General features: G+C 33.0%; 2 protein-coding genes across 3 annotated transcripts; both read right to left on the reverse strand.

Moving 5' to 3' along the window:
* Nucleotides 1-12: 12 nt before the first annotated feature.
* Nucleotides 13-7,130, reverse strand: LOC123215820 (rhomboid-like protein 15). Of its 2 annotated transcripts, none has more exons than XM_044636074.1 (13): nt 6,961-7,130; nt 5,692-5,857; nt 3,696-3,999; nt 3,388-3,420; nt 3,193-3,284; nt 3,014-3,087; nt 2,275-2,369; nt 2,132-2,201; nt 1,451-1,620; nt 822-861; nt 666-728; nt 454-528; nt 13-365 (listed from the first exon to the last, which is right to left on the reverse strand). In XM_044636074.1, exons 1-13 carry the CDS (start codon nt 6,982-6,984, stop codon nt 360-362), a joined length of 1,212 nt encoding a protein of 403 aa, XP_044492009.1. In that variant the 5' UTR covers nt 6,985-7,130; the 3' UTR covers nt 13-359. The 2 variants fall into 2 exon arrangements, with proteins under 2 accessions (XP_044492009.1, XP_044492017.1); XM_044636082.1 differs by having other exon boundaries at nt 1,451-1,617; nt 6,961-7,123.
* Nucleotides 7,131-7,999: 869 nt separating this feature from the next.
* On the reverse strand, nt 8,000-10,371 carry LOC123215835 (EEF1A lysine methyltransferase 1). Its single transcript, XM_044636093.1, has 4 exons — nt 9,944-10,371; nt 9,716-9,874; nt 8,576-8,657; nt 8,000-8,485 (listed from the first exon to the last, which is right to left on the reverse strand). Exons 1-4 carry the CDS (start codon nt 10,271-10,273, stop codon nt 8,334-8,336), a joined length of 723 nt encoding a protein of 240 aa, XP_044492028.1. The 5' UTR covers nt 10,274-10,371; the 3' UTR covers nt 8,000-8,333.
* Between the last annotated feature and the right edge of the window lie 1,852 nt (nt 10,372-12,223).

Raw genomic sequence — 12,223 nt, forward strand, 5'->3', positions numbered from 1 at the left:
CACACACACAGAGAACCAGTTTAATATTTTGTTCCTGCTTGCTTTTTACACGAAAACTTAACGAATTCTGGACTCTACAAAACAAAGAAAACATTCACTTTCTTTAAATAAAACTACAAGGTTCCTGAGGTCAAAACATGTTTTTACAAACCATTCTTGTTACTTTATCTTGAAACTATTTACTTCTGGATATATTTGAGTTCTTACCTCGATTGATCATGTCAGAATGGCTATGTATACAGCTCCCACAAGAGCGGATTTCATGTAGATGCTTTATGTGCACATGAAATTTGGAGCCAGTTTGATCGCAACTGGGATTTGATATTAGAAACGTCAAATGGGTGATTCTGCTTTGTGAATTATCCCTGTATGACCATCAAATAAATTTTGTGGGTTAGAAAACGGAAGATTGATTGACAATAATGCCCAGATATGAATAACTGAAAAACGTACCTGCTGGCTCATGAGGATTTCCACTGCTACATTAAGATCTCCATCAGCAGCTGCTAGAGCGACTTCTACCTGTGTCTGAAATAAGATCAAGGAATTAGATTCAGAATCCTTACCACCAAGTTTTTTTTTTAAGATGATCATACAAATCTGTGCAAAAAGAAATAATGAGAAAGATCTATATGATTTAGGATGTAGAGATGTGTGATCTTTACCTTTTCAAAACCCATTGAAACAAGTTGTTGGATTTCCTCATCAGAGATGACTGAAACCGGCATCTAGTGAACAATAAAACCACAGAAATGTTTTAGGAAGGTAGATGAACCGAAGGAAGGAAAAAAAAATTAACTATCTATTTTGACAAACAAAACCTGACGACTGGCTGCAACAGCATCGTCCACTGCCACTTGCCTGTAATAAAATGAACAATTAAATCAGAAATGTAAATCCAAATATCACAATTCGCAAACGTATGGCCTCTTAATTACAAAATCTCTAGTCTTAAAATCAACTGTTAAGCTCAAGGAACTTTAAAAGAGATTCAAAATAATAGTTTATATTGATAATCAAGAGACAACTCTGCTTTTAAAAGTTGAAACAATAACTGTATCTCAGCTCAAAGATGGGTTTATCCACCTGTCGCACAAATCATATTCAGGCCATTATCACCATTAAAACAGACAGAATCAGCAAATGCTACCACTATCACATCATAACTAGTAAAGGTGACAATATTGAATAGGTAGCTATTCTTGTTTGATCTTGTCTTCTGAGGGGAAAAAAGCACTTGCCGCAACTAAAATGACTCCAAATTTTCAAATATAAAGAAATTATTCACATCCACTAGCTTGCTAAATTACTCAACCAACAAACAATTATCTAAAAGTTAAAAACTGCAAAATTTGAACCCTTACATCCAGAAATGATGATAATATTAATAATTATTATTAAGTTTTCTTAAAATCAAGTTGATCAGGTTGACTGTAAAAGTTTCTCATACCTTCCATCGGACAGCCGTTCTCCTGTACCAATTGATGGCGCATCTAATGAGTGATCAGGGCTGCTATTATCCAAAAGCCTAGCTTGTAGATTTAAACCTGGATTACCAAGACCTTGGGTGTGACCAAGAGTCCTGCCCCTCCCAGGGAACCTGCTGTCTTGTGCTGTCTGCTTTATATTAAGAAAAGATTAGCAATTAATCTCATTTTGATTAAAGATTTAAGGTTATGAGGGTCAAGGAGAAAACTGACACAGAATGCACTAATATTGCACATTCCAGCCATGGTACTCTGATCTATCCTTGGATCCGTAACCATTTCAACAACCACAATTGTTTTTTTTTACCATGCACAACTACATAAAGGTCCATAATTGACAGCTATTCAGTCAACAACACTTCCAGGTTGCATCTTGTCTAAACAGCAGAAATGCAAAAGATTGAATTTAAAACATTAGATCCCATAACACCAGGTGCAAACAATAAAAATAGCAGGACCAAAGAAGTGGATATTTTCAGATCTTCAAAATTACCATTTCAAGAAAAATTGCTCAAGTTTAGATTCATTTCATAATAATCCCTCCTAGAAAGTAGAAACCCTCTTTGACAAGACAAAAACCAGGCTACAGTAAACATTTATAATACTTTAAACTTAAAAATTCACTCAAGTAATTAGCTTTATACCTGTGAAGATGTTTCCCTCCGTGGAATCCATGAATACAAGTTTCTCCAGATAGTTCCAGAAAATAATCCACTATTCAATAAAATTTAAGTTAGATCCTTTCAGAGAATCATTGTAGACTGTTGAATAGAAGGCCAATGTTTACCTGGAATTTGTATTTTGGCCAGCATATGTAGGAATGTAGCCAGAAGAATTTCCGCCAGTGCACAAGATAAATTTAGGCCGCCTTGTGCAAGTGGACTGAAATCCACAAACAGAACATCACACTGATTTAGACTATATGCGCTGTTAGTGGACAGATAAAGCAAAAGAACGATCATGTATACAAATTTCATAGAATTGTATGCCACACTTCTCATGGTAATTATGATAAGCATCACATGATTTTGATGAAGACAGTCCAACAGTTTATATTACCTATTATATTTAACTTGCATGTATGAATAAAAGAAATTTAAAGTAAAACTCTGATCTTTGATTCACAAATTTCAAACCCAAAATACGGTTAAATACAGAAAATATTTTGTGTAAACAACCCCAAGAAATCAGGATACAAGTTTTTGTTGAGAGATCTTAATGGACTTTATAATGCCGATTTGCAATTGTGTGGATGAATAGAGATTATGGCCAAAAACTAAGTGCCATAGGCCTATACAAGGAAGTTCGAAACCTAAGTGAGAATGGAACCTTTCTTGACAAGCGCTAGATTTAAATCGAAGACCCAGTTAAATATCATAATAATAAAGTGACGCAAATATTCATAGTCACTAGAACTATTTTCAACTCCTCCCAAATGCAAGTAACTTAGGAATAAAATAATAGGACAAAGATATAGAAATCTAATAGAAAATGAAAGTGCAACCAATCTACATGAGAATACTTACAAGCCAAGTGGAGGACTCAACGGAAGAGTAAAAGGATGTTCCAGGAATGAGGAAGTTGAATAAGTCATAGGTATCTGAAAATGTAGAGACAGAATTAAAGCTTTTCTATGATTTCCTCAAATTATATAGCAGAGCTAACAACAATATAGAGAAGAAGACAAGAGAAAAGACGAGCATACATGCAAATCCAGACAAAATGCCACATAGGTGTCCAAGTAATGATACATTTGGCATAACAAACTGGAAGAGTACCAATAAGATCAATGGATACCTAAATGCACATTTTTTTCGTCATAAACACCACATTTGAGAAGTTAATAATGAGTTTCATTAAAAGAGATAATCAAACATCTAAAGCAAGTTATTGCATTTACCATATAGCAGGAACATTGAAGAGACCAAACACACTACAGAAAAAACAGAAAGAAGTTGTTAGTCAGTTCCAGAACCAGTACATTGCCCAAAAACAAATGAAACCAATATATGAGCACTGCATGAAAATGACAAATATTTTATCTATGATGTGTAAAAAAAAGCACATGTAAGAAAAATGAACATCTAAGACTCCCTGTTAAACAGAGAAGTCAGCAGACCCCTTCCACTCACCCTCATTGAATAAAATGAGGAAAGATAGAGATCATGCTAAAAAATTGATTTCATAGTAAGAAAAGGCAAAACCAACCTCCTAGATTGGGCTCCACTCAGACTTGTCTCTATGACAATCAGAGAGAATATGATTCCTGAGAAGCCTATTGCACACTCATCCATCAGATACGGAAATTGATGAATTGGATTGTGGGCTCCCAGCAAAGCTATAATAAGATGAAAAATGGCATTGCTTGTGGCCAACAAGATTATCACGTACAACATGCGGATGGAGCCCATGATTCTCTCCAATTCAGAACCCAAAGGAACAAAGGCCAACATGTTGAACATAACATGCATCAGTGAACCATGAAAAAGAATGGAGGTATAAATCCTGTAAACTGCAATATAAACAGTTGATTAATGACTGTGAGACAGAAATGAATGCATTTACAAAAAAATAAATTATTAACCAAACACAAAAAAAGGCTTCAACTAAAAGTGAAATATATGTCCCTTCACTATCAAACAATGAACATATACCATACTACAGTTTTAATTAGTGATTTAATTTCAGACTATAACCAGGTTTTAGAACAAATTAAAAAAAGATTTTGTTCAATCTCAACAAAGCTATAGCTAACATTTCCCACTTTTAGTAAAAGATCCTATCAACTTCATTCAAATAATCCTTCATTTGTAAATGAATATATATATATATATATATAAAATTCAGAGTGGTCAAGCTACAATTAATTACACTTTGTTAATGCTATAGAGAGATGCCATGATACATAGATATGGCAACAGGGTTCTGCCCCTACCCTGTAAGAGGGTGGATTTCCTGAAATAAGAGGGGAAGGGGATGGGAAAAAATCCCTACAAGCGGGGACAGAGATAGATATCTCTCTACCCTGTTATAATCCCCTTATACCTGTATAATTTGCCTCTTCATTGCCTTCTTTCTGAAACAATACAGCCACACCATAGCCACATTATTCTAAAGTTAATGATACATCTCTCTTTTTATCTTCTTCTCCAGTTCACTCTTCTTCTTCATCAACAAAAAATAAGCATCTTCTTCTTCATCAATTTGTGAAGACTCAGCCATTCAACACTCAGACACCATCATCAGCTATGGCTAACCCAAACCCAAAGCATAAAGTTCTGGCTGGATGTACACTTGCAGACCCTGCGACTTCTCCCTCCACATTTCATGTTCCGAGACGCCTCAGATAATCAACCACCCCTCTCACCCTCTCCATTCAACCCTTTCTCCCTCTCGTCAAAACCCCTATATGTTGTCAACGTCTTCAACTACAAAGCATGTGGCCACTAGGGTTGTGGCTTCAACTACCATTGCAATAGTTGTGACTATGATTTACATAATCTTTGTGCCTCCAAACTGCTCTCCATCACTCACAATGCCCATGCATGCTCACTCCTACTCTTATCCAATCCTACTCATACGAAAGGATTTTCTTGTGAAATTTGTCATAAGCTTGGGGCGAATCATTGGTTGTATCATTGTGGAAATTGTGAGTTTGATGGGGCGAGGATGAAGATGAGGCAAGAGCAGGGATGAGGACGGGGAATGGGAAATTCAAACCCACCTCGCCCTATTGCCATCTCTAATGATAATCACTATATTATATAGATTACAATATAAATTAGCATTAATTGGCATAGCTCCAATACAACCACACTGAATGTACACAGAATCATCATATATAGTGAAGAAGTCCAAATTCATAATATTTTTTTCAAAAATATTATAATAGAAAATAATACATGAAAAGAAAAACAGAAACAAATAAAAGGAAAATTAGATTATATAATTATAGGAACAAATTATATAATTTATTTATTTAGAAAAAATAAAAGCAATTTACAAGGAATTTCCTATTGCATATATTGAGGACTTATTCTCATTGATTCAGAAATTTCTCAAAGTGGTCCAACATTATAGCTTAAATGGGAAAAGAAGAAAAATAGTTTATCCTAAAAGCCAACTTTTCACAATCTGATAAAGAAACTACATGAATATGTTTCCAATACACTAACAGTGATACAGGCATAAACCATTGGATTACCTTGAAACTCTGATATAAGTTCATATGGCAAGAAGCATATTTGATAAAACTTCTCATATCCGGTCAACAAGCAGATCAAGTAAATTGTTCCACAAACAATCACAACTGCAGAGGTAAAGAATGGAATGCCATCCCACCATTGGCTAACTCTTGTAGACAATCCTGCCTGTAAAAAAAAGATACCAAATTACAATTGAAACTGATTATAAATTACATAAATCTGAAACAAAGAACCCAACTGATATTGTTTTCAACTAACTGCATGGCAGATCTACAAGTCTACAACCTATTCAAACCAATTGGGAAAATGGAACTTAATCGTCCTTGGGGCATTAATGAGATCTTAGTCAAACAAGACAAATAAGAAGAGGGCACCAACAGATCAAAAGAATATAAGTCATAACCAAGAGGATGATTCTAGTACCACTCCAAGGGGCAACAACATTTAGTAACACCTATGATGATACCAGGACTATGTTAACCTCAAATCTGCAATTTTTTAATAAGCATACAAAACATGAATATTTCACACCAATAATGAATGACTAATTCCAAAATGTCACCGACTCGCAAAGAAGCAAACAATTTCTCTAGTCCTAAAAGCTCCATATTTCTAGAAATACTACACGAATCCATAATACTCTCAAGCATTTTATATACACTCCAGGTCTCCATCCATGCTTTTGATTAATTCATTATTTTTTCCAAAAAAATGTAACCGACTCACTGGGCCACAACCTAAGTGACCCATACATCACAAAAACACAAAGAAGCAATCAATTCCTCTACTCCTAGAAGCTCCACATCATTAGAAACACTAAACAAATCCATAATCCTCTCAATCATTTCAAATCGAGTAACACTATACACTCCAGGTCTCCATCCAAAGTGATGTCGCATTGATTAATAAATAATCCACAGATCAATGCCGGATCACTCACGATTCAAAACTTACTTAACCATAATTCCTTCAAAACATAACACATTTGCTTATTTGTAAAAGCCTTAGGAGCTCAAGTCTCTACTTGGAAATGTAAAGAAGAAAATAGAACTACTAAAGGATGTCTAACACTAAATTCAACATACTTATAACTACAAACCTTCCAGAAACAACAGCTCAGATTCACAACTCTCGCTTCTTTACTTTTTCTCAGCAACAGAACACAATAGAAAGCTAAATTTAATTTTAACTTGCAACAAGAACAATTCATGATTCATTAAGAATAATTTTGAAAGAAACCTAATTAGATTAGATCTGAGTTAACTCACCTCGGAAACAATATTTGGTGGCATTATTCTGGACGGCAAAAGCAAATTTCTCAGCGACTTCTGTTTGGAAAATATTTGACGAACATCTGAATCGATTTATATTTTATACTGGGCCGGGGCTTCTCAAATCTCCACATTTCGAAATCGAAATATTTTCTGTCCGGATCGGGTATAGGGAATCGTCCACTTTATCTAATACAGATCCGGGTTTCGGGTACAGTTGTTTGGGTGCGAGCATATTTTCGGGGGTTATTAATGACAATAACCATAATTTTATGGAGCATAGAAATTAGCCAAGAACTAAACAATATAGCCAACAGATTATAAATTGACAAAAACACCCTTATATATAAATTGAATTTTTGTCCATGGATCGTCATTTTCAAAATTTTAGCTTAGTTTTTATCAACTATCCGGCCAAAAATCCAACTACTAAACTATCACATTCACCTTCCAAGCCTTATAAGGTGAGTTTTCTGTCTATTTCGTTCGTCTTCTCAAATGTATTTCTCCATTGCACTCCATTGTTGTTAATCTTTGTTGTAGTTGTTGAACTTGTTTTGAAACTTTCAAATCACATTTCAATGTAAAAATGGGGAAATGGTTAGCTTTCACATCCTATTACAATTATTTTATATATTTATGATTTAATATGGCTTAATGTTAATTATTTTGGATTTACGTTTGAAAGTTAATGTTTTGAATTTTGGGATAAAAGTTACAATTTTGTGGTTGTCTAAGTGATAAAGTTGTGAATTTTTTGGTTTTTATGGAGTTCGGAGTGTATTTTGAGTCACATTAAATGGATTTGAATGGGTTTAGTTGTAGATTATTGATATTTGGCTTTGAATCTAAGTTTAGTACTTTCACTAAACTTAGAAGAAAGTTGAGACAGGGGGTAAGTGGTGTGCATTAGCTAGGGGTTTTATAGTGAGTTTCCAAGTAATAATAGAATCGGCTTGAATCCACCCCTTTTACAAAGACAAGTATGGGCAACAGATTAATGTACCAGAGTTTTCCACTGATTGAAACTAACACGTGAAAAAGTTATTTCCATCATCATTACCATTGCAGAAGTTGAAACAACCTCATCATTCAATTTGTGGTCCAGAGTTTACAATCCTACAAATCTAAACCAAACTGAAATATTATTCAATCCCGGATTCTGATTCGAGTATACTAACACGAAGAATGAAAGGAGAGCAGAGCAGAAGTTAAGACATTGATTTTGAGATAAATATGCATAAACATGGCTATCTCAATTTCATGGAAAGAAATGTCACTATGTTGGAAGATTATGTGTTCTATGACATTTAGACTGGAATGTTGATAGTATTGGCTACCTTATGGTCTGCGGACAGAGAAAAATGAACCTATTCCTCTAGCTCCCACCCTCCCAATCTTGTTCCTGGATCATAGTTTGTGAAAAGGCGAAACTCATTTCCGAGTTTGCTGGAATGTTGAGGTCTAAAACCACATGGACGCAAACCTAAGAGCTCAGCAGCTCTATCCTTCTGCACTTCACCTGCAGGCAACACATCATAATCACTACCATTTAACATTAAAGACCACAAAGAAAAGCTCAACAAAATAGCAAGTCAATGTCACTGCCTACCTGTGAGTAGAAGCAAGAAAGAGTCCCCTGGTCTAACAAGAAAAGAAACTGTTTGAGTGACCTTCTCTAAACACTCCTTGCTCTGCCATAGTAAATGAATAAATGAAATTTAATAGTATTAATGGCAGTCAAGACTTAGAAAAGAATAATTATGTGATAAACTGTTGTAAAGTATTTCCAAATACTTAATATACATATCTTAACTAGAATGATTTTGAGAGCTAGACATATTCTAATGATAGCTGAGCTTCAATAAGAGATAATATTATGGGATTTTAATTTGAATAGTAATGTTATACGTGCAGATTCATAAGACAAACCAACCATGCAGATTCATAAGACAAACTAACTATGCATTGTTGAAAGTTGAAACACTGTTTAGTACTGACACATAATAAACCCATTGTTCCTGTATTGTTTCAATGAGTTTCTACTCTTATGCCAGAATCCGATAGATCCATAACCAGAATCTGAAGTTTCAATTCTGCCCCTATAGGATGTCATCAAAATGCAAATAGGGCTACTGTTTGTCTAAACTTAGGATTTGATGACACTAACTCATTAAGAGAGTACAGTCAATTAAAAAGGTCTAAAACAACAATTTTATATCACAGGGTTTTCAAAATATTTATATGACACAGTAAATAAGTGAAATACAGGGGAATAAAGAGGAATGAGAATATCTAATTGCATGAATTGATTACTTAATGCCATTCTCATATATGATTACTTGAAATACCATTTGATATATAATTTCATTACCATTCTTTGATTCTGAGAAAGGGGAGTAGTACCCATAAATAGTTTGCAGATACAATCTTAGAAAAAAGTAACTTTAAATCAAATGGACTATAAAAAGCACATTTCTACAAAAAACGTAAATTTATATTTTTATCTTCCTGATCTCTTTATTCTATATTAAGGATCATCAGTCACAATAAGTAAGAATACAATTTCTACATAAAATACCCCTTTATCCCTCTGTCTGTCAATTGACAATCAATTATTATATTATTGCACTAATATCCAAATATATTTTCAAAGACCATTTTCAGTGTGTGTAAGCATCCAAAAACATTTCAACAAAGCGAGTGTTTTCTTAAAATGTCTTCATTCACAAACACAATGTCCGAGTAATACCAGGTAAGGAGGATCCGCAATCACAATATTGAAGGCATGCTTCAGCTCCAACGGCAAATCCTCCGGTTGATTATAATCATAAAACGTAAAATCACTGCCGTATTGCCCAAACCGCTCGTCGTATTCTAGAATTTGCGCCGCCACATTCGGTCCAATTTTCTATCCAAGCAAATTCATTTCAGCTCTAAAAACAAGCAAATAAACAAAAAAAAAAATTATAAGAATTACCTTTATGTAGGCGTAGAGCGTGGGACAGGCAACGCAAGCGACGCGCGAAAAGGAGTCTGAGCACAGAGAGACAACTTCGTTGGCGATCGTTTCGGCCGTTAAGGCGTCGTACCAGAACTGACTCAGCCGCCAGTTTTCCGAAACCAAGGCGACGGTGTGTGATTCCGACTCAGCTGTTTCGGCATCTAGGGTTTGGTTTTGGTTTTGCTGGTCGAAGAATTCTTGTAGAGCTGCTAGAGCTTGCGAGCTCAGCATTGGTTTGTCGTCTTCGTTTTCGGACTCTACGTCGTTGTTTTGGTTGTGGGTGTTCACTGTTTTGAGCTCTTCCATATTGTTGGTACTTCTTGGTTGCTCGTTCAGTTGAGAGGCGGGGAGTGGCTACTGAAGAATTGTTTGAAGGAACAAACAACGGGTTTCGTTTGGCAAAGCACTGGTAATTAATAGGCAAGTATGCTGACTCATGATAACGGTAACAATAAAACTAGTTTTACAAATTTATACTTAATTAATAATATATTATTATATAGTGAAATAATTTTAAATTAAATTTAAAATAACATTTAATTATTTAATAATATATTATTATTTATATATAAATTTATTTATACAATATTATTCTAATATTAATTTTAATTTTTTTATAAATTTACAAACTCAAATTTAATTTTACTTAAAAAAAATCAAGTTCAACATTTGAACTCCCTTCAAACCAAATTTAAGTTTAACTCAAACATGGGAGACGACATCATATTGAGTTTGATATGATGAATACTTTTTTAATTTTAAATTTTTGTCCACTGATAAAAGGAAACATTGGAGATAAATTTATTTTTATAGTTGAATAATATTGAAAAAGATAGGTTAGATTCAAGCTAAATTTATTCAAATTTGAAAATAAACTCAATTCAAATGAATCTAAAATGAGATTAATTTAAGTAAACTCAAATTCTTACTTGAATCAAAGAGTTATACGTTTTCAAGCTCAATCTTAAGTTTTAAAAGTGTTAGATTTGTTAAGCTCACATGTTTAAAATAAAATTATACGAATACACTAAAATAATGTCGTTTTACCTTAGAAAAGTTTCATATGTACCCACTTTTGATATAAATCTATATATATCAATAATGTATCATCATATAATTGAGTGTTATTTTATTTTTACTTTAAAATCACTCAATCACATAATAATATACCAATCATGGATACAAATTATGTACCAAAAGTTAGTACATTATTTTTATTATTTAATTTATACGCATCAAAATAATATCGTTTAAATTTGTAAAAATAAAAATAATATTATTTTAGTTATTTTTATTTAATTATAGTATCTAATCAAATTCAGAATTTATTTAAGCTTAAATTTAAATTAAATTCTAGTATAACTCCTTTCAAATCAATCGAACTGAAAAATATTTTCAAGTGAGTTAACAATTTTTAAATCAATTTAAATTTAAAATGGTAGGCATGTCAGAGGCTTGGATAGCTACGATTGATGAGGTATTTAAGTAGGAATCCAACTTTTGAAAAAAGGGGAAAAAGACTATTTTCTATCCAAATAAAAATGATTTTGAATTTTGACTAAAACTTAGACGGGAAATAGTCTTTTTCCCTCTAAAGAGGCAAAGAGTAGTTGAGGTATCATTTTTTAATGTAAGATTTTTAATTTTTTTGAAAATTGGATTTATAATAGAATTGTGCTAATGATAATTGAGTTTAATTAATTAAGTTTTTTAGCTTTGGGTTGGGTTATTGGGTTTAGAAATTTAAAAAGGGAAAATGAATTGGGTTTTGGAAAAGGAAACTAAAATCACATTTAATTTAATTTAATTGTGAAATATTAGAGCGTGAATGAATTAAATTAAAATAATATAATTGTGAAATCATTTTTCAGAAAAAATCTCACATTTTTTAAGAAAAAGAAGGCTAATGGTATAAATAAAAGAAGCTTTTATTTAGAATCAAATAAAAGAAAAGTGAAAAAGAGAGACATGATGACGTGAGACATCATGTGCCATTTTCTTAGAAGAAAGGCACTTTGAGTTAATTTCTATACCTCTCTAGTAATATATATATTTTTTTGTTGTTACCTAAATCAACCAAAATAAGATTATTTTAATATATATTAACAAAAATAATATCATTTTAGTGTTTTCAAATCGAACCTATCCATACTCACAAACTTAGTGAATCAAACCCTATTTGACTTAAAATATAATAGTACAGTGTTACTTAAACTCAAGCAAGAGCTCAAACTCATTAAAGAGTAACTTATTTCA

This window comes from Mangifera indica, chromosome 1 (genome assembly GCF_011075055.1).
Source record: "Mangifera indica cultivar Alphonso chromosome 1, CATAS_Mindica_2.1, whole genome shotgun sequence".
In the NCBI taxonomy this organism is placed as follows: Eukaryota; Viridiplantae; Streptophyta; class Magnoliopsida; order Sapindales; family Anacardiaceae; genus Mangifera; species Mangifera indica.